At 42.4% G+C, this 25,928-nt stretch overlaps 1 protein-coding gene across 1 annotated transcript in view; it reads right to left on the minus strand.

Annotated features, from left to right (window-relative positions):
* NARS2 (asparaginyl-tRNA synthetase 2, mitochondrial) overlaps positions 1-25,928 on the minus strand; it is a 1,353,496-nt gene that overhangs the window by 10,287 nt on the left and 1,317,281 nt on the right. Inside the window, exon 12 of the mRNA XM_044072015.1 lies at positions 13,134-13,160. Within this exon, the coding sequence (XP_043927950.1) occupies positions 13,134-13,160 (27 nt within the window). The remainder of the gene's footprint in view (positions 1-13,133; positions 13,161-25,928) is intronic.

Raw genomic sequence — 25,928 nt, forward strand, 5'->3', positions numbered from 1 at the left:
GATTCTAAAGATACAATGCCAAAGAAGAAATTCTACTACTTAACATTTTAGGTACAAAAGCCTGACAAATGGAACAGGACAGATGGTCGTGCGATGCACCATGGCAAAACAGACAGTGTTTGTGGCCATCTTTATGGGGAATCTGTCTCCCATACTGGCAATCACCCTTCTTGGATGACATGAAACCCCACTAGCAACAAAAAGAAAAGACAAGTAAAAAGGAACCCCAACAGGGAAGTTATCTGCAATGGCTTGGTGAAACCAGCAATGGAACATAGGCATTCAGACAGACGATCAAAAGATGGCATTCGGACTGGTGGCAAAGAAGTTCTGAGGATAGTACATCCGGATGTCACCTTTATGCCCTACTGTACACGAGGAGCATACATGTGATGTACAGCGTACCTTAAAGCAATCTAAGGCTTTTTTTATACTGGCCAGATGCTGGGCTGCCCTAGGCAGGGGATCCCCAATGTTATGAATACTACAATGGTGAAATGGAAGGATATCTATAAGAATCAATCACAGGAGGTTAGAAAGTATTGGGAAGAGAGAATGAATAAGCAATTCACAAAGAAACAATGGGGGTATGTATATATGACTCCCAAATATGCAACAAAGTCTAAAAATTTAGGATCTTTGCTTGGAAGTGTTTACACAGATATTTTTATACCCCAAGTAGATTCCAAATAATTTTTCCTCAGATAGCAAATGCTGGAGGTGTGACAGGGAAGAAAGAGGCAATTTGGAAAAAGAAGTTATGTACTCACCATAACGTTCTATGTTTGTTGTCCTTGATCTCACCTTCCTTCTTGTTGGTTGGGTTCAGAGCCGAGGATCGCCATATTCTAAAGTTCGAGAGCTTCTACAGGCTCGAGGCTAGACCCTATGCCATCATGCCTAGCGGGAATTACCCAGATCTCGTTTGTGATAACCCATAAAACTAGACTATAACATACAGCTATATAAACTATAGGCATATATAAATATATATGTATATATACATACATATATAAAACCCACCAAGCCATAAGTAGAAGAACTCTTAGTCTACCCAACTCATACGGCAGGAAGGGAATCAAGGTCTATATAGGCAAAAGATAGATAATTACTCTCGATCCTCCAGGAAGGGGAAGGAGGGTGGGATGCAAGAAGGAAGGCGAGATCAAGGACAACACACATGGAACGTTATGGTGAGGACATAACTTCTTTATGTTATGTTGTCCCTATCTCACCTTCCTTCTTGTTGGTTGGGACCATGTCCCCAGCACCTTCTTCTTGGGTGGCTCAATGGAATAGACTCTTTAGAACCATGGAACCAAAGGATGTCCTGTTCCGGGAGGCCACATCTACTTTGTAATGAGTGATGAAGGTATGGGGATTAACCCACGTAGCTGCCGCACAAACTGAGTCTAAAGGCAGTCTGGCCTGAAAGGCAGTAGCTGTAGACAAGGCCCTAGTTGAGTGTCCTTGAATTTTTCCTGGCAGCTGTTTGTTCTGTGAGTTACAGACGTAAGTAATGGTGTCTGAAAGCCATTTTGATAAAGTTACTTTTGAGACTGAAGTTCTTTTTCTGTTTTCTGCAAAGGAAACAAACAATTGATCAAATTGCCTGAATTCCTGTGTCCTGTGCAAGTATGAACATCCAGCTGGTGGAGTTTATACTCTGCCTTGTTGCCATGGTTCGGGAAGAATACAGGTAGTTCTACTGATTGATTTAGACTGGACTCTGAGCAAACTTTTGGTAGGAAGGAGGGGTTGGTTCTGAGAGAATCCCTATCTTTGTGAAAAATTAAATAAGGGGGATGAATGGATAGAGCTTGTAATTCTAACACCCTCCTAGCTGAGGTAATGGTGATCAAGAAAATTGTTTTCCAAGTCAAAAATTTTAGATAACAAGAATTAGCCGGTTTGAACGGAGGAAGACCCAAGGCAGCTAGGACTAAATTTAGATCCCAAGGAGGAAGTGGTTTTCTTATTGGGGGTCTCAAAAGGATAGTACCCCTCAGAAAAGCTTTGCATAGCCTGTGGGACATAACATTGGAACCCATTTCTCCCACATGAAAGTTGGAAATAGCAGCCAGTTGAACTCAGATAGTTGCTGCTGCTCCTTGGTTAAAAGTTTCAGTGAGGAATTCGAGGATCTTTGAAATAGGTGCAGTAAAAGGATCAATACCATTTTTGGCTGCCCAACAAGAGAACTGTTTCCATTTGCTAGTATACAGTTTTCTCATAGAGGATTTGTGAGAGCAAATTAGAATATGCTGTATTGCAGGGGAGATGTCAGGAAGCCTGGCTAAGATGGGAAGTGGAGGAACCAAGCTGTCAGCTTAAGATTCTGTAAGGAAGGGTGGCGTGTGTCTGACTGATGCATCAGCAGATCCGGAACTGGGTCCAGAATCCAAGGGTCCTCTTGAAGATGGGGCCATAGAAACAGGAACCAGATTTGATGAGGCCAGTAGGGGGCAATGAGTATAAGCTTGCAATCCAATGATTTTGCTTTCTGAAGAACCTTGGGTATCAGAGGGAATGGGGGAAAGGCATAAAGGCGTCACGGGGGCCAATCGTGAACAAGTGCATCCCTGGGTGATTGTCCCAGTGGGGGGACTAGAGCAAAATAGCTGCTGCATCTGGCATTGATGGATTTGGCAAAAAAACTGCAGCAAGGCTGGACCCACTTGTGAAAAATCTGGTTTGCAATATCCTGTTTCAGGGACCACTTGTGAGGTATAAAGACAGCCCTGCTTAGCTTGTCCGCTATCATGCTGGATTTCCCCGGAATGTGCGCTGCAGTCAGAAAGCATTGGGAAGACAATGCCCATTGCCACACTCTTAGAGCCTTTCGACACAAGGGGTAGGATCTGGTTCCACCTTGCTTGTTGATGTATCATACCACTGACGTGTCCGTCTGAATTGCAATCGTCCCCTTGGGGAGAGAGCTGTGAAGTGCTTGCAACCAGAAGCACCGCTCTCATCTCTAGGACGTTTATGTGCAAGTGGTACTTGTGTTGTTGCCAAGTCCCATGAACAGTATGTCCCACATAATGTCCCACCCTATCTGGGAAGCATCCGTGGTCACTGTGGCCACTGGTTGGGGGAGGATGAACAGTCTACCTATTGTCAGCTACGTGGACTGAAGCCACCATTTTAGGTCCTTCTTGCAGGTCTCCGTGATGAGAATTTCATGGGACATGGGTAGATCTTGCACGGACCATTGAGCAAACAGGAGCCACTGTAATAACCTCACATGGAAGCACACGAAGGGAACTAGTGTTCTTGCTGCCGCCAATGAGCCCAGGACTTTTAGAACAAATCTTGCTCGAGTCTTTTTACTCCTGATTAAAATTGCAATCTAGTGTCGAATGGTTGACACCCTCTCCTGAGGCAATTTTGCTATCATGTCTTTGGTATCTAGATCTGCCCCTATAAATGTAATATATTGACAGGGCAACAAGGAAGACTTTTCGTAGTTTACAGTGATGCCCACCTGAGAGAAGAGGTGGATTGTGGTGTCTCTTGTCTCAGTTAGTTGATTCTTGGTGGTGGCGGTAAGGAGCCAGTTGTCCAGATATGGAAAGACCCGGAATCCTAGATGTCACTGATGAGCAGTGACTACTGCCATGCATTAGGTGAACACCCTGGGGGCTGTGGTGAGGCCAAAGTGCAGCGCTCTGAACTGGTAGTAACTGGCTCCCAGCTGGAAGCGTAGATATCTCCTGGATCACCTGTCCATCTTGATATGGTAGTATGCATCCTGGAGATAGATGGAGCACATCCAATTGTTCTTTCCCAGGAAGGAAAGTATGGACTGCAGTGTCACCATCTGGAACTTTGTCTTCTTGACAGACTTGTTGAGTCTGCTGACATCCAAAATGGGCCTCCAGTCCCCTGTTTTCTTTGGTACTAAAAAGAACCTTTTGTAAGTTCCGGATCCGATTTGGTCTGCGGGGACTTCTTGGATGATTCGTTTTCTTAGCAACCTTTGAACTTCTAGGGTTGCTTGTTCCCTTAGATTGGATGGCACATCTGGGATGGATTTTTGTTTTCTGGGGAGACGCGGCATGGAGAAAGGAATACTGTATCCTCTGGATATGATCAACTGTACCCATGTGTCTTTTGTGATATTATGCCAGGCTTCAGGGTACAGTGACACTCTTCCCCTGACTGTCTCCAAAGCTGGACAGGCAGACCTCCTTTCAGGAGTGCTGGAAGGGCCTACCAAAGAATGTATCTCTGTCATCCTGACTCTGCGGACCCCCTCTGCTGCGAGGGCGGTGTCTTCCATTATTATTCTCCCCTCTGCCATGGGAGGGAAAATCACCATGTGCGTCAGACGAAACTCCCTGGGATTTCCGGAACCACATTTTTCTGCATTTCTGATCTTTGCCCCCCTTATAAGGTCTAGTAGGTGTGGAAAAATGTACTCCCACAGCAGAGAGAGTCTTGCCATCCTGCTCGCACCTGGTGAGAGTCTCTTTTATCTTAGGCCTGAACAATGATGAGTCATCAAAAGGGGTGTTAGTAAAGGAGGACTTGATGGGCTCTGCAAATTGACAAAGGCGCATCCAGGAATGTCTCCGTAAGGCGACTCCTGTGCCTGACGCCCTGCTCTCTCCATTGGCTGCATAGGAAATAAGCCGCATGGAGGCGTTAACTACCGAAGATAAGGTCGCAAGCTAAGAAGCAGTTCTATCTGTAGATCCTGCAGCTGTAGGATCCTGTAGGGTATCTCCTAGCTCCTTTCAGGAGATCCCTCTGAAAACGGGTGAAATGGGATAAATAATTTGCTGACCTAAGAGTAAAGGCCACTGAAGAAAAGACATGCTTCCCATATCTGTCCATCGTATGGGACTCTCTGTTTGTTGGATGGACAGAAGGAGAGGTTTCTGCTAATTCCTTCTTTTTGGTCGCTGCCACCACCATAGCATCAACTGGTATGCCCTTGGTCAGGAAAGGTTTGTTGTCTGGTGCAGTTATGAACTTATTGGGCCTCCGTGGAACTTGTTCCATGGATTCCGGACAGCTCCACTCCTTTCGACTCAATACCCCTAGCAGTGGGTCGAAGGGCAGAGACACCCAAGAGCTGGAGGGTCGGGAACCAAATGCGTCTAGGTACATGGACTCGTCTTCAGAAGGGGAAAGGGACTTTAAGCCACCCCTCTGCTTGAGGATTTCCAAGATGCCAGAGAATGAGACATCCTCAGAGGGGGACCGTGTGGACTCTTCTAAGTCCTCCAAGTCTGTGTCCGATGTCAGAGACTCAGGGCAGTCCACATGCTTCCTCTCATATGTCCTCTTCCGAGGGGCTCTCCTCAGGGGGGGTGCTCTGGGGAGGTTTCAGAAGTGGGGGGACATCCATTTGGATGTCCTGGGTCATTGGTTCCCTATGCTTAGAATGGAGGGGTGGTGAGAGGGAAGACAGTGGCTCCATAGGGGACGGAGTAGCTGACGCTGAGGGAGGAGCTGTCTGAGAGGACAGCACACTCATCACCTCGAAGGCACCACGATCCCGACCCGAGAGACCTCTCCCGCACCGAGGGCGATGGCTCCGAGGCTGATGTGGGAGCCGAGCTCACCTGCGCCGAAGCTCCAAGAGGGAGAGTAGGGTTGGGCAAGGGTCCGATGCCCCTCCCCCCGGAGCCAGCGAGGGAGTATCGTCCCCCAGGTCCCCTCGATAGAAGGAGGTATCGAGGAGATCAGAGCAGATGTCGGAACCGGGAGACCACCACAATGACTTCCATGCACTCTGGCTCCAAGCTCAAGTGCGTAGAAGGAGGAACAGATGATCCGGGGGGGGGGGGTTGAAAAGTTGGCTCCACATCCATATGGGCTGGGCTCGATAAGATTTTTGCGAGAGCCGGTGTCTTGAGTGGCCTCTCCACATCATCGTCTGAGAGGATCCTGGACGACTGAGAAGAGTGGGTGGAAGATTGGTGACTGCCCAGCACAGACTGGAGAAACGGTGACTGTGGAGCGGACCGCACCGTTTCCAAGGAAGGAGACCTTGTGACCTTTTGTGACTCCTAGATGGTTCTGAGGACACTGAAGGAACTGTAAAAGATAATGTCTTGTCAGACCCAAGAGGTTTCTGATCCGACAAACTTAAAGATTTGTATTTCTGCTTCGACGGCTGAGAGGTTAGAACCGACAAAGATGTCAGTTTGGAGGATTTGTCTGGTTTTCTTGCCTGATTCCCTTCCACTGGTGTATCAAAGGGCCCTTTCAATAAACCTCTCAATATGAGTTTGTTTTGGGGCTCCTGCAGGAATCTAGTGCTGAAAGCGTGACAAATGGAACACGAGTCCTGCAGGTGCACCGCTCACAGGCAATAAACGCAGCTGGTATGTCCATCAGTCAGGGACATTTTTTGGGAGCAAGAGTCGCACTTTTTGAATTCAGAAGGCTTGGATTCTTTCGATGCTTCTTTGGACAGTAATGACAGGCACAAACAGCAATAAGCAGAACAAAACCACAGCTACAAGTATCAACAAAGGGAAAATATACCACTCTACAATAACCACCGCAACTGCAGCACTATATCTAAATTCTTTTTTTTTTTTTTTTTTTTTTTTAAGAGAAAGAAATGGAAGGTAACGGAAGGGGGAGAGCCTCAAAGTTAAATGATAACTCCCCCAACCGAGGACAGCTTTTAACTTAAATGGCTAACTCCTTAAGCTGAAAGGGGGGAAGGAAGGAATAAGGGGAAACCCTCTAACTGAAATGGGCCGAAAGCAAAGGGTGAATCCTCTAACTAAAACGGATTCGTTAAAGAAGGAGATAGGCCTGAAGGAAAAACGATAGCTTGAACAACAACAACAACAAAAACTGGAGATAGGGATCTAGAGAACAAACACCAACAATCTACAGTTAAAGCCTTCTCTACAGTAAAGTTTTCCTCAAAGATTTTACAAAATTAGAATATAGTTTGTTTGTCTTTCGGCTTTTCCCGGTTAGGGGTCGCCACAGCGGAACTCCGGTCCGCTAATGATTGGCAGTAGATTTTTACGTGCTGGCTTGCCGGGCCTAACGCACAACCTTCAACAAAGGAATGCCCATTCACGCATGTCGCCACACAGAAGACGCTCTAACTCAGAATCGAACAGGCAACGTCTAACTGTGAAGCGACAACGCTACCGCAGCACCACCACCGCCCACAAAATTAGAATATAGTAAAAAATTGAAAACTTAGCCTGAGCCAGTCTCCAGCAATCTCGAAGCTTCAAGTGGCAAACGAGATCTGGGTAACTCCTGCTAGGCATGATGGGATAGGGTCTAGACTCGAGCCAGTGGAAACTCTCGAGCTTTAGAATACGCCCGAGTCAGAGCCGTGGTTCGGCTCCGAACACAAACAACAAGAAGTAAGGCAAGATAGGGACAACATGATATGTTTTGGGACTGTGAAGAGTTGGCAGATTTTAAAAATTTCCCGCAGACTACTATATCGGAAATACTGAGTGAGCAAATTGGTATAACTAAGAAAATTATTTTTTTTTTTGAGATATGATACATAATCAGAAGTGCTAGACATAGTTAGGCCTTGCTGAGTCTAATTATGGTAGCTGCTAAAAAAGCAATTACTAGAAAGTGGAAATCAAAGTCTAAACCAACTGTAACAGAAGCAGTGAATATAACACCAGAGATAAAACAACTGGAAAAGAAATCATTAGAAAATGGTAGGAGCAAATTACATAGAAAAAATGGGAATTGTTGGAACAATTAAAGTAAAACAATGTTTTGGAGGAGGAATGAGGTTTAAAAGAAGGCAGGATTTGAATGTGCTATGTAATGTTTGATTGACAATGACTGGATAGATTATAAGTGATGTTTGTAATTAGAAATATGTCAAGATGATTTGTTTTCATTTATATAAAGGTATGACTATGTATGTAATAAGTGATAATTTAATAAAGATGTTTCTTGTTTAAAAAAGAACGTGTTGAGAAGAGTTACAAACAGTAGTCTTCTGTAAGATAAAAAACAAGCTATTAATCTCGTGAAACCACAGAACTGACGGGTTGACAAAAGTGCAAAGGTGGATGCTGTACATACTATTAAGACTGCAAGCTTTCTTCAGTTCATTGGGACAGAAAAATACAGGCCTAGCAAATGTACTGTTATAATCACATGGAACACAATGTCAGCAGGTGTCCATAGTCTGAGAGAAAATTTCCCTGATGCAATATGAAGACGCCCAGTGCCCACAGGACAGGTACTCCGTCACTGCTATTTACTAGGATAACTGTGGTGGTGGTGCTGCGGTAGCGTTGTCGCCTCACAGTAAGACATTGTCCTGTTCGATTCTCAGCTAAAGCGTCTTCTGTGTGGAGACATGCGTGAATGGGCGTACCTTCGTTGAAGGTTGTGCATCAGGGCTGGCAACTCGGCACGTAAAAATCTACTGCTAATCATTAGCGGACCAGAGTTCCGCTGTGGCGACCCCTAATCGGGAAAAGCCGAAAGACACAACAACATTATCACTTTTAGGATATTAGGATATTATTTTGTGCTGTTGACATGGTCATTTAGGCTTGGAAATAATTCCACTCTGGCATTAGCACAGCACTTGAAAACTACCTCAGTGCAGTTGATTTAACACTTAAATGTGAAGAAAATTGAATTACTATTGTTGTTTGGTACAGCTAAATACCTGCCCAAGCTTCCCTGAAGTGGTCTGCTAGCACACAATTAGGATGTACTTTATTCTGTACAGAAAATTTAAGTATTTAGTTTTCCAACTCGATCCACAAACCACCTTCTCCTCATATCTACAATATGTCACTAGTGGACAAAACCACCTAGCTAGAAGCCACATACTTGCTCACCTGCTAATGTTAACACCCAAGGTAAGAAACACCATCACAAAGCAGTACTTCTGCTCCCACTCATAACTACAGGATCCTCCATGTCAACCAATTCTAAACACCACTAAATAATATCTGTAGATTTATGGGTAAACTTCAACTTCAATCACCACTATACCTAACCAGTGAGAAATTTTACCCATCACACAAAGACCGAAAATCTTATCCTTACTGGTACACAAAATACTTAACTTTAATCCACTGTCTCTCTCTAAATTCCTTCCTTAAAAATACAACTTTCACCTGATACCTTGAATCATTAGACACCAACGTTTTCACTCATCTCACCCCTTGGTTTTAACTAATGTACTTCACGTAAGCCTTCTCCTTTTAATGTTTAGTGGGATGAAAGCACACTGTATGGTATACTGCAGATGAAAACATTTCTTTGCCAAAAAGATCTAATGTCTCAGTACCCTTGGCTACTCTGATAGACTAAGAACCCTCTCTCTCTCTGTAGTCAATACTGCTGAGGCATGATCTCTACTTAGCCTTCCATGCTATGAGTGACCCAGCACTGTTTGAACTCCTTTACTAAATTAAACCAGTGTGGTAAAGGAAACAGTGGCTCTACAGATCTAAAATGCCACATCAACAACACAAGATGGCACGACAGGCATCTAACTCAACATATCCACAACTTCAAGAACAGGTTAGAATAGGCTATGCTTAAATGCCAGGCAAAGTACTTCCCTAGCAGTCTCTGATACCTGTCTGCATGGCTGTTTGGGTGTTCTCACATTTTTACCAGGGATATGTGGGGAAAATCTACTTAATGGATGAAACTGTTAGCCTCCTATCAGTAATAAGAGTGTTAGCTGAGCTTCTCAATGACCTTCTTGACCATAAGCTTAGTAACACTTCTCAATGACCTCCTTGACGATAAGCTTAGTAACTAGCAAATATGCAAGCAAAGACAGCAGTGTACCTGAAGCTGAACAAATGGCACACAACTGCATCAAGAAATTTACAGCCCATCAGAGCACAGTGCTAGTCACAGTAACAGCTGCTCCTTTCTACAACACAACAAACAAGGCAATCATCATCGAATGCGTGTTATAACACACAGCTATACCGTGTGCCCTACATCAATACACAGGGTGCAAAAAGAGCACAACGTCTTCAGGTGAACTGTGCAAACAATACAACACTGGGCAGCTTACAACACATTACTGCAAAAGACACTTTAGAGAGCTGTGCATACTTTTAAGGTGACAATATGGCACTACAGTGTAAGGCCACAACAACCACATGGAGCTGTGTATATTGTTAGGCAGGGTTCACAGCATGGTACTACTGTATGCCCTATTAATGGGTACACAGTACTAACACAAAGCACTTGGGTAGAAAGCTGTCAGCACTGTGAAACAGCAAAACTGTACTCCCTAGAACTGCAGGGTACACACCGTGCTTGGAGGGGCTGTGGGTCAGTAGTTTGAAAGAGTGTGTCCAGCAACAATGTACTACCTACAACTGCAGAGTGCATAAGACTCTCTTGAAGCTCAATGTAGTGGAGGCTATAACTGGAAAGTGAAAAAGCAGTGAGGAAGATCAAGAAACAGTAAAAGCAGAATGCACAGAACAGCAGCAATGTACCCCTTACATATGTATAATATAACTCTGCGACTGACAATGCATAGCTTTAAAAATTAAGGCAGTTAATGAGCTGCTTCCTGAGTTAACGGTACAAGATTTGACTCCTTTCACCTCCATCGCCTACTTTGTGACTCTGAGTAAGTCACATAACCAGACAGTGCTTCCAGGTTACCACTGAAAAAGGGGAATAAGCAGTTAACAAATGAAAAAAACAAACAAAATAATTACAACACACAAGGATGCCAGGGTTTAACAATGTATAAGACATGCAAGGTATGACAGAACTAGTTTAACACTTGAATATGGGCACATGACGACACTGTATACCTTATGTACTGAAAGCACCACGTATGCTCACAGACCCTAAAATATGGGTGCACAAGCAGTAGCACTGTGCAGTTTACAGGGGGATGGGATTGGGCAACTTAAATGGAGTCGCAAATGCATTCTGATTAGTATTTGTGCCTTTGCAGGGCTCCTTACATCATTGGTAATACTGTGCAGCAGGGTGTCCGGACATCCTGGTTGCATGTAGTGGTTTGTGCAGACATGAGTCCTTCTCTCACCCATGCATGCCACAGCCATTACTTAGCTTCAGTGCTACAAAAGCCACTAGCATCGCTATACAAGTGCTCATGTATGCTAGCCACGCTGTAACTATCATTGGTGATACCTGCAGTAGATGTTGTAGCTGCAGCACACAAAGTGATCTGAAGAACTATGAGTGAATCAAGGTTCTAACTCATCCATGTATTTGGCTGCTGGAAAACTCTTGCTGTGTAGCATTTTTTGTTGATTCCACTGCTAAAAGGGGAGGGGCCGTAACACCTGCTCCTGTTTATTTTATGAAGAAATTAATGAGAAGTGCTACACATCAATGTTCCCTCTTGGTTGAATTGCTACCTCATACAAGTATGTATTACCAAAATATCTAAAGTGTACTGATTCTTTGTTGCATTGTTCATTTAATTTGTGGATTATGCTGTTGTGGTAGGTAATGCCATTTGCTAGCAAGGTATTATTTATATCCAATCCAGTTGTAACAAAGAATATGGCCTTTTGGCTTGTATAATGTACTGACTGAACAACTGAGAATTTAAAGTGATAAAAGAATGTGCACACAGGAATTAAATGCTGAATAAATGCACATCTGTCAGTTATTTGTGTGGGACAGTGGTGCAACGGTTAGCGTTATCGCCTCACAGCAAGAGGTTTCCCGGTTCGATTCCCAGTTAGGGTGCCTTCTCAGTGGAGTCTGCATGTCCTCCCTGTGTTTGTGTGCATATAGAGATTAGCACTGTCACCTCACAGCAACAAGTTCCTTGGTTCGATTCTTGGCTGGACTGCCTTCTGTGCAGAATTTGCATGTCCTCCCTGTGTTCACGTGACTTTCCTCTGAGTGCCCCAGTTTCCTCTCACATTCCAAAGAGAAGCAGCAGGTGGACTGGACATTCTAAATTGGCCCTAGGGGTGAATGTGTGTGAGTGTGTGGTACAGATGAACTACCGAGGGAGAGCTAGACACCTGGCAGTGTAAGCCTTGGGGCTAGATGATTGTCATTGTTGAAGTGGCACCCCAACCCCATTTTAAAAAAAATGGGAAAAGGGGGTGATCAATGTCAGTTATTTGTTAGAAGTGCACAAAGAGACTCTGTCCTAGCTCACTTTACTTCATGCTGCTTACCAATTCATTTTTGGCTTGGCTTAATATACTTGCATGTATTTTCAACTTGCAGTAGTTGCTCATGTGTGTTGTAAAGAACTGATCAAAACTATTTTTAATCGGTTACTCAGATAGTGACTGTGGAGTAAGCTGTAGTGGGCCAGAGTAACTTGTCCTAATATTCTCAAATTCTGCATATGTGGAGGAGTTACACCACCAGTTACAAGTCAGTCACACCCGTGTGTGTGTGTGTGTGTGTGTGTGTGTGTGTGTGTGTGTGTGTGTATGTGTGTGTGCACACTTTCGTGTATTTGTGCATGAGTGTGCCTTTGATCTCAAGTTTGCAACAACAGCACTGCACTACCAACAGGATTGCCAACAGTGAGTTTGTCTTACAATGGATATCTTTAAACTTGCTCTGTATTACAGTAGTGATAATTTTTGCAATAAATATATATATATATATATATATATATATATATATATATATATATATATATATACAGCTATCGCTGAACTATGATAGTACATTTATTCATACAATATTTCACACTTACTGCACAAAACCTGCATCTTGGTGATCAGCAGAATGCAGTTCTGAAGCACTAGTGCGCCATTGTCTTTGACATACATATCGGCCTTTTCCTTGAATTTTTACTGCATGTAGTATTCACAGTACAAAGCATGTCTCTGAACCCTGCCCTACGTTAGCAGTGCAAGCTATATAAAATATCTGTATGTTTTAGACTAGAATAATCTGCAAGCAACAAGTAGTATGTAGAAATTAGTACGTGGGGTGGGGGGACAGAACAGCTTGCTCCTGTTGTTTTATAAAAAAGGAGGCAGTGTTCTTATTAATGGCAAAAAAGTATTCAGCAATAAACAGAAATGCACAATAACACCAGTGGATAATCGAATAATGCAGGGAAGTACTTTGTAATGTTTTACAAAAATAAATGTGCAAAATATCAGAGAATTTTTGGCAACACAAATTAGGATTAAAATGTATTTTACCACTGGTAAGTCTCCTTCAGTCCTAACCTGTAAAACAAGGAAAAAAAGATGAAATTAGTGAAAGAAATTAATACTAAGTACTCTGTGAATTTAAAATAAAATGCAACTCAACATCAGCCAATTAATATTTATTTTTAATTTAGCTAACATAGCTAAGAATATATTATGTAATCCTTTAAAGTCATCTACAAGGCATTAATCTAAGCAGCTCACCCTGCTTCAAATAAGTGACATTAGCTGATACTTTTACATAGCTCTCTGCTTGTTAGCCTCTTTCAGACTCTCTCAAGACGAAAATTCTGTTATAGTCCTGATTTTTTTCTCTGATTTCAGCTGCATCCCATCTGAAAAATACCACTTATAAGCTAATTCTTAAGAAAATACAACATGTTAAACGTCTAAAAAGTCTGTTGCCTCTGTATCACCTTCCCCCCACCATATTTTATTAGTCTATCACTATACTCTGGTATCATTCTTGACTTACGGAATCATGTAACTGCATTTCTTCTCAGTGTCAAAAAAGGACTGTTTTGGCACCACAGTCAGACTTAAAGACTCCCCCCCTTCATCTTATTTTCCTTGTGCCACAACCATTCTTAACCTGTATCGTGGAACCTTTCTTGATCCATTCATTATATCTGTGCAAAACTGTAGAAAACTTTCCAGATTTCTCAGTCCCTGAAATAAGGATAGCAACAGGCATGGGAATTTCCAAGTGCAGTTTGACTACCTCTAACCTACTCCTCTGAAAGAAACCTTCATGACACCCAGCTGCTTCTAATAGAGTTTGGGAGTAGCCTCTTTCATCAACAGCAAACATGTCAAAAATGCAGTCACTAAAATGAATCCATACCCAAGAAGGGGTCTGATCTTAAGGTAAGCATATTTTAGTAATTGGGTAAGGCAGTATAGGGGACACATCCAAAAATATAAGGGATCTTCCAGTTACTAAGGGGCAATTTCTAGATGCCCTCTTGATGAAATGGACCACATATAGTCAGAATTGATCTTAACTCTCAGTCTGAACATCATTGCACCACTGCACCATATTCCTTACAGTTAAAAGGGCAGAGCATTTCTACTGTCTTTATTACACTGATGTCACAGTTACATTATGTAAATCTCAACTCTGCCAACATATACTAAATTATATTTCCTTATGTACAGTGTGCTTTAGGTAATGTACCTTTGTACAGAAATGGCTTTAATGTTGCATGCAAATGTACTCACTGAGCTAACTGATCTATATACTTATACAATGAATAACGCATGCATTAAGCCATGCATCCGAACTCTGTATTATTCTAGGTTGTGGCTGAAATAGGTCATCTGAGATCCATCCATTAACAGGATACAAAATAAATCAAATAATCGATCAGTTGATCAACAGATAAGTACATAAACAAATAGAATAAATTGGAAAAAAGATAACTTGACATAAACCTGAGCATTTCAAATTCTATCATGTTACATCTGCTCAAGCAGTATAGTGTGGATGGTACAAGTTTCTCGGGTCTCACTCCCAATAATAAATGTGAGGAAAATGTATGCCTGATCATGCCTATGTTCATGTGCAAGGTTTCCTATTAGGAATGCCAATAATGAAAACACTGGCTTTCCTAAATGCAAAAACAAACAAAAAACAATAAAAAAGTTGACATCTAGAAACTTGGCAAATTGGGAAAAAAAAAACATTTGGAGGGAGGTGTGATGTTATGGGCAAGTGCCAGCATAGCCAGCTGGAGTTTTGTAAAGAATGATATGTCCTTTGAATATCAAACTGACTTATACAATATGCTTGTGCTACAAATGTATTTGAACTGTATGTCATTTGTATATCAAACTGATTTGTAAAGATGATTGTGCTAAAAACGTATTGGTGAGGTTTGCTTGTAATAAAATGCATCAACAGTGCACCCTGCTGAAATGAAAATAAATGTACATGCATTATTGCAACTGAATTAAATGTATATGTTTTAACAGAGGACACTGGGACAGCAAAGGTTAACTTTAAGAAAAATAAGGGAAATGTAAATAAGCTGTTAAACCATAAAAATGTCACCCACAGTGCCAAATAGGACCAGAGATGCTGGGTCTGGGAAAGAGCCTTTGTTCATCAGCTCAGTGAAAAGAGGGGAGGCCCCAGGCACTGCCATAAACATCTGGATGTGTATTGTGACCATTTGTGCTAAACTCCTGTCTCAGCTTCAAAGGGAATACAGTGAGAACCTAGAGTCAGGTGACCAGATGAGGTCATTCTGCCAGCCCTCTTGAAAAATCATACTTTAGATATTGAAAAGAGAAATCTGACAGCATAGGGTATTCTGTTAGGGAAGCCTGACTAGAAAGACCCTCACCCACAGTATCTTGCCTTATGGTAGTAAGTAACTTAACTAGGGAACAGTAAAATTGTCTTAAATTCAGTCAGGAATATAGTGAAGCTTAGTTCAGAGAGTGATTTTCTTAATTTGTACGAGTCTGTCCATCAGTGTTAATTTCAATATTTTCTGTGATTTGAACTCTGTGGTTTACCATAAATATACATTCAGTATTTTCCTGTTCTTTTACTATTTATTAGTAAATATATTTAAAACATTTGTGTCTGGTCCTTTGTGGCTGGTCCTTGTAGAAAGTATTTAACCTTTGAGAGTGCTTATATTTACTTGGCGACACTGTGTGAGCCACTCCAGAAGGCCTGGCAGTCTTGGTGAACTATTACAATTTTTATTAGTATTAATACTGAACAGTATAATTGGACACCCTTTGTTAAGGGCTTTAGAGTAGCTGATTGGGGAGTGTCTGGTGGCAGTGATAACTACCTTACAGTGTTAGCAGAAGGGGGCATAGCTAGTAAACCTGTGCCAGCCTTTCCCAGGTGTGTGTGTGCATACGTGTGTATGCAAATCAAATCTCTCAATGTGTGTGTGTGTGTGTGTGTGTGTGTGTGTGTGTGTGTGTGTGTGTGTGTGTGTGTGTGTGTGTGTGTGTGTGTGTGTGTGTGTGCGCATGTGTGCAAATCAAATCTCTCAATGTGTGTGTGTGTGTGTGTGTGTGTGTGTGTCAGCTATTTGGGGCAGGGACATGAAGCAGTGGGTTTACATAGAGGGTGATGGAGGACTTGGCTGAGGACCTAACCCTACAGCTGTACCAGTGGGAAGTCTTATTTGGGACCTGGAGGGAGACAGATATAGAGACATCCAGACCCTGGGCTGTGTGTGTTCCTTAAGTGCTTTTAAGGGAAATTGTATCTGATGCAGAGAGGTCTTCATCTGGAAATACTGAGTGTATCCATTTGTATTCCAAGTACACATCCCTCTTCAGTGTCAGTGGTGAGGATTCAGGCTCCTTGATTACTGGCCCCATGTGGGGATGACACATACTGGTAGCAGTTCTGGACATCATATATTGGTTGACAGTAGTGGGACCATTCCATGCTCACATACTGGTGAGCAGCAGTTACTGGTGAGCAGCGGTGGGGATATTGAATTCCTGTAGCCTGTAAGCAGTTGTCACTAAAGAAACGTGTACTCTCAGCAGCCACATGGTAGACATTCAGAGTTTCATATCACAATAGTTTTATTTACATACTTCTTCTTAGCTTAGTTAGTCAGGGAGAGCAGACAAGGATGTCAGGAGAGGATTATGGCAAGCTGACAAGGAAGCAGTTAGCTGAGATGTGCCAAGCCAAAGGAGTGGAAATGATTGCAGCCTTAATCAGAGCTACATCACAGACCAGTAGCCAGGAAGACAACCAGATTGCCACCGGGAATGTACAGCTCTCAGAAGAAGGATGGTTCAACTTTTCCTCAGGGGACTTAAAAATCCATCTGGAATTAAAGATACTTGAGATGGAGTCCAAACGTTTGGAATCAAAATCTGCAGAGACTGCGGTGTTTGGAAGCCAAAGAAAATGAGAGGCAGAAGCAACATGAAAAGGAAATGCTGATTCTTCACCAAGGTCATGGAGGTAATGGGGAAGGAAGTAACCATACCCAAGAAGCAATAAAGGTCAGTAAACCTCTTCCTCAGTACCAAGAAGGTGATAATTTTGATAGTTTTATTCATATATTTGAAAGAGTATGCAAAGAGTATAATGTTGACAGGGCTCTGGGTACAGTTCCTCACCCCCTTACTCCATGGTAAAGCTGTAATTGTTTCTGAATTGTCTGATACTGACTGTTTAGATTATGATAAAGTGAAGCACTGTCTATTACAATGTTTTAAGTTAATATCTGAAGCTTACAGAAAAAAAGTCTTGTGAGCATAGATGCAAGGCAGATAAGTGTATGTGATTATATTGCTGAACTAAGCACTTATTTTCATAGGTGAGTGAGTGGGTGTTAGGTCACCACTTTTCAAGGGCTGGCAGACCTCTTGGCGAGGGAACAAGCCCTTAGCACTTTGCTTGAGGACAACAGAATCTGGTTCACAGACAGAGAATGCAACTCTGCAGATGAATTTGGGGAAAAAAGGAGACCTATATCTAGCAAGCAGGGCATCACTGCACAGGAAAGGGATACCCAGTGCTGTACATAGATATAAAAGAACCCATGGTAAGCAGCCTAAACCGCCACAACAGAGTCCTCCAGTAACAAGGAAAGCCACTAGTCAGGTTCACACCCAGGATCAACAGTTAAATGTTTTAAATGTAACCAGTGGGGCCACTCTTGTTTGGCATCTACTTTTCCGAAGTACAAGCAAACACAGGAGGGTTATGGCTGACAAAGTTTGCAGATGACTGCAAACTGGGCTTCATAGTAACACATCTGACACAGATATCCTTCAGAAGGGTCTCACAGAAACGGATAACTGGTGCCAGAGCCACGGCCTAAAGTTAAATGCCAAAAAATGCATAGTCATACCCTTCGGGAAAAACAAGGTTACCCCTAGCTACCAAATAGGTGGCAATCCACTGAGCACAGAAGAAGTTATCAGGGACCTGGGGACCCAGGTTGATAGTAGTCTGTCATTCGACACCCATGTAGCTAAAGTAGTCAGGAAGACCTTCTACATTGCCCACCTTATCATGAAGGGATTCTCATCTAGATCAAGGGAGGTCATAGTCTCCTTTACTCATCACTCATCAGACCAATGATTGAGTACAATGCCCCATTCGAATGTATCTGACCCGACACTTGCAGCAGCTGGAGAGGCCACAAAGTTCCTCACCAAAAGGATAAAGGGTCTCAAAAATCTGTCCTATGCTGCCCGACTGAAAGAACTCCAGCTCTATTCAGTCGCCACCGCTTGCTCAGAGGTGACCTTTGCCTAACATACAAGGCCATGTCAAACCCAGATTTGATGAATATGCTTCACCTCAAAAATCTAGATCCATCAGAGCCACAAGGGCGGAGACTTAAACCTCGACACACTATTAATAGGACGTGCTGGAGGGATAGATTCATCACCCAAAGACTCCCTATGCTGTGGAACAAAATCCCGGTACATGTGAGGCAGAGCACCTCGCTGGCCTTGTTCAAGAGAAATCTTGACCAATGGATGGGAGATCGCAGATATACCCCAGGGATTACCTCAGTGTCACTGCTCGACAGAGGCACAGCAAAATAATGGGTATAGTTCCCCATACTAAAGGGGTGGCGTAACGATGGGCTAGGCTTGTAAATGCCCTCGGGCAGATAGCCTAGTATGAACCTATGAACCTATGAACCTATGTAGCACACAGATGCCCATGGAGGCAAGGTGGAGAACAAAAGGTGGGGGACCCAGCAAGTTGGAATAACATTATGCCAGTGGTAAGTCGTCTGGAGGCAAAACGGGTACCAAACTACCATCAGAGTTTATATTCGATCTTGGTGGAGGGAAAACAGGCCACTGCCAAGAGAGACACAGCCTCTGAAATAACCATTGTGAAGTCTGCAGTGGCTAAACAGGAGCAGTACTTGCTTGGGCAGTCCACTCCAGTCAGAGTTTTAGGAGGTATCCTATTCCAAATGCCTTTAGCCAGGGTTCACCTTGACTGGAAGGCTGGAAAAGGAAGCAAGCAAGTAGGTGTGTTTAAGGATATCCTTGCAGATATCGTGATAGGGAATGTTTTTGATAATGCAGTAACTTGTGTGCATGCAGTGACATGCAGTCAGGCTTGGAGACAGTCATGTGGGTCTGGTAGCCTGGGGGAGACCCAGACAAACTGCACACCTGAAGTCAGGACTGGTGATGTGGCTACTTCATGGAGGGAGCTACCCTGTAGCAGTGAGACTGAAGGTGAGCCACAGCTGCTGCTGTGTACTGATGTTCCCTTGGACAGAGTGACTGCAAGGGCAGAGGTGAGTAGTAGTACCCAGGCTGACAGTGAGGCACCGCTGTCAGAACAGACCAGAATTCATGTGGAAAGGGAGCTGAGAAGGATTGCAAAGACAGAGCTGAGACAGGCTCACCTCTCAGACTCTACAGTAAGAGGCTTGAGGGAGGGAGATAGGGAGGCACCTGATTCTGAAGGAAAAAGGGGTTCTGAATACTGGAACAAAGGGTTACTGTACAGAGAGTGGACCTCTGATGGAGGGATAGAAGGTGAGGTAATCAGCAGGTGGCAGTGCCCACAGCCTACCGTCTGGCACTTCTAGCCATAGCTCATGACATTCCCTTTGCAGGTCATATGGGCATAAAGCATACCAAGAGACTTATTATGTAGAACTTTTATTGATCCTGGGATTGCAAGATATGTAACAGGGTACTGCAGGACATGTGAGCAGTGCCAAAAAGTAGGCAAGGCTGGAGACAAGGTCAAAGTTCCTTTGCTGCCTTTGCCTGTGATAGAGGAACCAGTTCAGAGGATAGGCATGGATATTGTGGAGCTTCTGAGAAGTCATAGAGCTAAAATCACTGCTGAGATTCTGATTTTTGATGCTGTTTTCCCATTCAAAGGAAAATCTGCTTTGCTTATGCTGTTTTTCTGCACAGAACCCACATGCACATGATGAGCAGGGTATTAGCTGCATGCTGGAGAGTGATATCACCACCTGCACGAATCAAGTGGCTGCCAAAGCAGACACAGGTTTGGTCAAGGCCTGGCTTAGTGTTCCATTGTTTTATTTCATATCATATGTCATTACATTTTCTTTAGAGTAGAAAGCATAACTGCATCCAACATACCATGTCCCCTCCATCCTAATTTCTTCTTCAACCCCTCTCTACCTGTCTCATGTACTCATGAATGAAATCTGTATATTCGGCCTCCTCACTCATTCTGTTATTCCAGTCCACAACCTTCTCCATGAAAAAGGGAGTAAAGCAGTTCAAGCCCATGCCCGATCTACTCCAGTTCTGTTTTTCATAGTCAGGATAATCTCGGGTATAATGAGTTTTCAGTAATTTGAGGTTTCAGCAATTTGGTCAGGGTGAGTTTAAATTCAGTGAAATGAGCTTGCAATGAAACAAAGTAGACCCATATATATATATATATATATATATATATATATATATATATATATATATATATATATATATATATATATATATATATATATATATATATATATATATATATGGGTCTACTTGATATGGCCGACATTTCAGAATGTCAAAAACCATATGGCCGAGACCATATGATCGACATTCGAAATGTCGACCATACAAAAAAAACCCCACAACAAAATCTTAACTTCACGCTACTCCGCCCTCCTCCACCACACCCCTAGAACATAAATATACCAACTCCGAGATCACACTACAGTGCGGAAGATGGAAACTTTCCATTCTGCACTGTTTGGAGATGCCGGTTCTGCATGATCGACATTTCGAATGTCGATCATATGGTGTCAGCCATATGATCTTCGACATTCTGAAATGTCGACCATGTGAAGGGGACCCATATATATATATATATATATATATATATATATATATATATATATATATATATATATATATACACATACACAAACACACAAACGCGTATGAGATGATACATGCGTTTATACCCTAAGTCACATTCCAAATTGGTAACATAATGCATTCATGTGGATGCATATACTCTGGTAGCATAACAGAGATCCCACTGCATAATGAAAGTTTATAAATCTGCTTGGGACTGCTTAGATTGAGGCTGCATAAGTAGTATCCCTGAACGTCTGGGATGTACCACCATGTGTGGAGCCATGTAGAATTCCTGTACTTTACTGTATTTTATGAACCTGCTTGGTACTGTTTAGATAGAGGCTGCATGGATAGCAGCCCTGATCATATGGGTTGTACCAGCATGGGTGCAGCTCTGTGGAATCTCTTTACTATTTCTGTAGTTCATACTTCGAGTCAGGCTACGTGGATAGCAGCTCTAATCTTCTGGGTACCATGTGTGCAGCTTTGTGGAATCTTTCACTTTACTGTAATTCAGGCACCTGTTTGGTACTGCTTAGATAAAGGCTGCATGGGTAGCAGCCCTGATCTCTTGGGTTGTATCACCATGTGTGCAGCCATGATGAATCCAAGTACTTTACTGTAGTTTGTGCACCCACTTGGTACTGCTTAGGTTGAGGCTGCATGGATAGTAGCCCTGATCTCCTGGATTACACTATAATATGTGCAGCCCTGTGGAATCTCCTTACTTTACCATAGTTCATACCCCTTTTTGGTGGTACTGCTTATATAGAGGCTACATGGATAGTAACCCTGTTTTCCTGGGTTTTAATCCCATGTGTGAAGCTCTGTGTAATTTCTGCACTTTACTGTAGTTTGAGCACCTATTTTGTACTGCATAGATAGAGGCTGCATGGTTAGCAGCCCAGGTCTCCTGGGTTGTACTGCCATGAGTACAGCCCTGTGGAATTTCTGTATCTTCCTGTAGCACAGCTACCAGTCTGGAATTGCTTAGACTGAGGCACTCTGTGTAGATAGTAGCCTTGATCTTTTGACTTGTACCATTAAGTGTGGAGCCCTTGGTGCACTCTAACATGTACTTCTCCATGTACACCTTTCCATTAGACCTTCAGACCCTCACCCAAAATGTGTTTAATACAGTTGAGATATGGCTTCTACATTGTTGCCTCATCTTGAACCCCCCCAAAAAAAAAACACCTACTATTCGCTCCCACCCGTAGGGCCTCCCCACTTAACTTTACTGTTACATCAAACAACGGTACTATCACATCTCCTGATGCAACTACAACATAACTAGAGGTACTAATTGATAACAACCTTAACTTTGATACTCACATTAACAGTACTATTAAAACAGTCAACAAACACTAGGCTTCCCCTATAGAATCAAACCCTTTCTGACCCTATTAGCAAGGGCTACTATTGCCCGTACCCACCTAATCTCTCCTCTACGCCTCTCCTACTTATACTAACCTGTCTAAAAACAACCTGAACAAGCTGACTATATCCTACAATAATACTGCTAGATTTGCAACAGGATCTGCATTCAGAACCCATCACTGTGTTAATTTGGAACAACTAGGATGGCTAGAGTTGCCAAATGTACTTACTAGTTAACCAATTAACAGTTTCCCATAAGATCCTGTATCAGCCTACTAATACACCAATTCTTACCAACCTCATCACCCCCTACAATAACCTTAAGACCCTACGCTCATCTAACAAAATACTAGTACAAATAGGTAAAACCAACAATATGGCTCGTGACTTTTTGTTCTCTAATATCATGGGCAAAACCTGGAACTCACTCCCCAGTGACTTGACCTCCCTTTCATCAATAACACTATTTAAAAACAATCTGAAACTATACCTTAAATCACATTGGTTATGTCCTTGTGCGAACCCTGACTAATTACCCCATTTATCGCAAGACACCTATAACTACACCTGTATATACTAGTTGCTTTCTGTTAACCATAAAGAAAATGTGCTTTTATATATTAATCGTATATCATTATTAATATTTTCTTATAACTATCCATATATGATATGTACTAGGATTCAGTAAGCAGAAATGTAATGAAGTACTAAGAATTGCTTAAATATGTGATGTACCTGCATCTGTAAAAACTGTAATTTTATTATAAATGACACTGTGTTTTCGAGGTGCTTTTCTCCCTGGGCCTCTGCTGAAAATGGACATATATCCAGCTGGACTAGCCTGATCAACAAATGTAAAATAAATAAATAAAATAAATGTATTAATGAAATGCTAATCCTGTCTGTGTGCATGTGTGTGTGTTTTTACTGATCACAGTACTGCCTGTGATGTACAGTAACATATTCTTGTAAAGGGGATGCAATCGTGTGTACATCTAAACTCCCTTATCCAAACACACAACTTTCTGCAATAAGCACATCTCTGAATGTCACCTTTAGAGTAAATTAAAGAATATTTATTGGAAAACAAAAATAAAATATTAAAATTAGGAAGCGATAGCAATTGTAAGTTTAAATAAAGTCAAAAATGAAAAAGAAAATGCATAGTTTGATACTTACGTCTACAGTAATAAGTTGAAATGGATAACAAAATTCTACTGTATACGCTAGCTAAATGTGTATACAAGAATGAAAGAGATTCACAAATTATTCCAGAAAACTGTCATGTTCTATTAAAGATTCAGATTTTATAGTGCTACTGGTTAAACAACCACTGTTCTCATTCAATGGTGTGAAAAGCTTCAGACTTTCTAATTCAAAATTTCTACATATTCTGATTCAGTTTCTACATACAGTACAGTTGTGTACACTTACCATAAATGTACATGTTCGAGTGTATTCACTGTTGCAGTCATTACATTTGAGTAATCTGCTGGTAGGTTGCCCTCAGTCGGCCTGAATAACAAAGTCTTGGGGTCCTGCGTCGGTTGCAGTCTCCTCTTCCATGACGTCAGGGGTTTAAAACATGCAGCCGACGCCATTTTATTCAGTTTTTCTTGCCCCAGATGTCAGGTGCCCCACAAATGGGGAGCAAAAAAAAAAAAAAAATATATATATATATAAACAGTAATATATGTAAATGCACTTTTAGCAACATAAACTTTACCATCATCCAAAAGCAAATACACCACAAAGGCTTTATGATATAGTGAAGGAAAGAGAAATTATAGAAAAGGAGATGGCGGGTGGGTAACCCTGACTGCAACAGTGAATACACCCGAACATCTACATTTATGGTAAGTGTACACAACTGTACTATGTTCTTCGTGTTTCACTGTTGCAGTCATTACATTTGGGTAGAATCCCAAAGCTATGGATGGGAGGATGGAACTAAATATCATTAGGAGCGGCTATAAGGCCCTGCAGAACTGCAGTGGCAAAGCCTGCCCTGGATTTGGAGAACAGAGGCAAATGATAATGCTTTGTGAAGGTATGAACAGAGCTCCAAGTAGCAGCTTCTAGAATGTCTTTGGTTGGAACTCCTCTGAGAAAGGCTGCTGAGTTAGAGGCAGCCCTGGTGGAATGTGACCTGATTCCCTTGGGCACAGGTTTACCATGGTGTAAGTAGCAGAAACTAATGCAGTGGCTTATCCACTTAGAAATAGTCTGCTTTGATATAGCCTTCTGCTCTGATCCTGAAGCAAATGCCATCAGTAGTTGCTCAGACTTTCTTAGAGATTTGGTCCTGTTTAAGTAGAATCTTAGTTGTTTGAGTACGTCCAATGAATGTAGAATCTGCTCTCCCTTGTTCTGCAGATTTGGGTAAGATGTTGGTAGGTGAATAGTTTGGTTAAGAGCCACACTGGATACCACCTTAGGCATAAATGAAGGATTGGTCCTGAGGGACACCCTGTCCAGGTAAAATGTAATAAAAAGGCTCCACAGCCATGAGAGCCTGTAGTTTTGAAATCCTTTTTGCTGAAGTGATTGCCAAAAGGAACGCTGTTTTCCAAGATAACAATTTTATATCCGCAGTAGCTGCTGGTTCAAAAGGAGGCAGGGTGAGTTTTTCCAACACAAAATTGAGGTCCCATGCAGGAGTTGGTGATCTTCTGGGAGGCCTTAAATTGTTGGCCCCTCTAAGATACAGTTTTAGCAGAGGATGAGAAAAGATGGGAGGCTCCGTGTTGTAATGAGCCGAGATGGCAGAGGTATGAATTTTTATTGAAGAAAAAGATAGGCCCCTGTCAAGCATCACAGTTAAGTATTGTAAAATCTGAGGGATATTTGGTTTTGCTGTGTCTGTTCCTTGTACTTGGTTCCAAGCACAGAATCTCTTCCATTTATCAGCATAAGATTTTCTAGTACTAGGCCTTCTGGCTTCCAAAATGACATCCATCACAGATTTTCTGAGAGGTGTTGTTTGAATAATTAAATGATCAGCCATGCTGCAAGGTTCAGAGTTTGGAGCTGAGTGTGCAGAATTTGATTGTTCTGCTGAGACAGTAGATGAGGTATTTGAGGCAAGTACCATGGCGGGAGTTGAGACATATTCCTTAGAATTGGGTACCAGTGCTGGCGAGGCCAGTCCGGAGCAATTACGATCATTTTGGTTTTTCCAACTGAAGGATAGGGCATCCACTTTCCATGCTTGTCTGTGATAAGTCCTTGTGCAGAATTTGTCCAGTTGATAACTTTGGGGAGAGGCAAATAGATCTATGTCTGGGCTCCCCCATTTCTGTGTTACCATGCTGAAGATTTGTGGATCCAGTTTCCACTCGTGCGGGTCCATAAGATTTCTGCTTAGGTCGTCTGCCAGAGTATTTTGTTTTCCTGGCAGGAATTGAGCTTGAGATGTACTCGGTAAGTCAAGGCTGTGTTCCATAATGCCATGGCTAGTCTGCAAAGGGGGTAGGAATGTGCACCCCCCTGCTTGTTTATGTACCACGTAACCGTGGTGTTGTCCGCCTTTATCAGTAGTTGTCCTGGATGAAGTAAGTCCTTGAAGGCTGTCAGAGCATT

This window comes from Protopterus annectens, chromosome 5.part0, assembly GCF_019279795.1.
Source record: "Protopterus annectens isolate FY-2018-M chromosome 5.part0, PAN1.0, whole genome shotgun sequence".
NCBI lineage: Eukaryota > Metazoa > Chordata > Ceratodontiformes > Protopteridae > Protopterus > Protopterus annectens.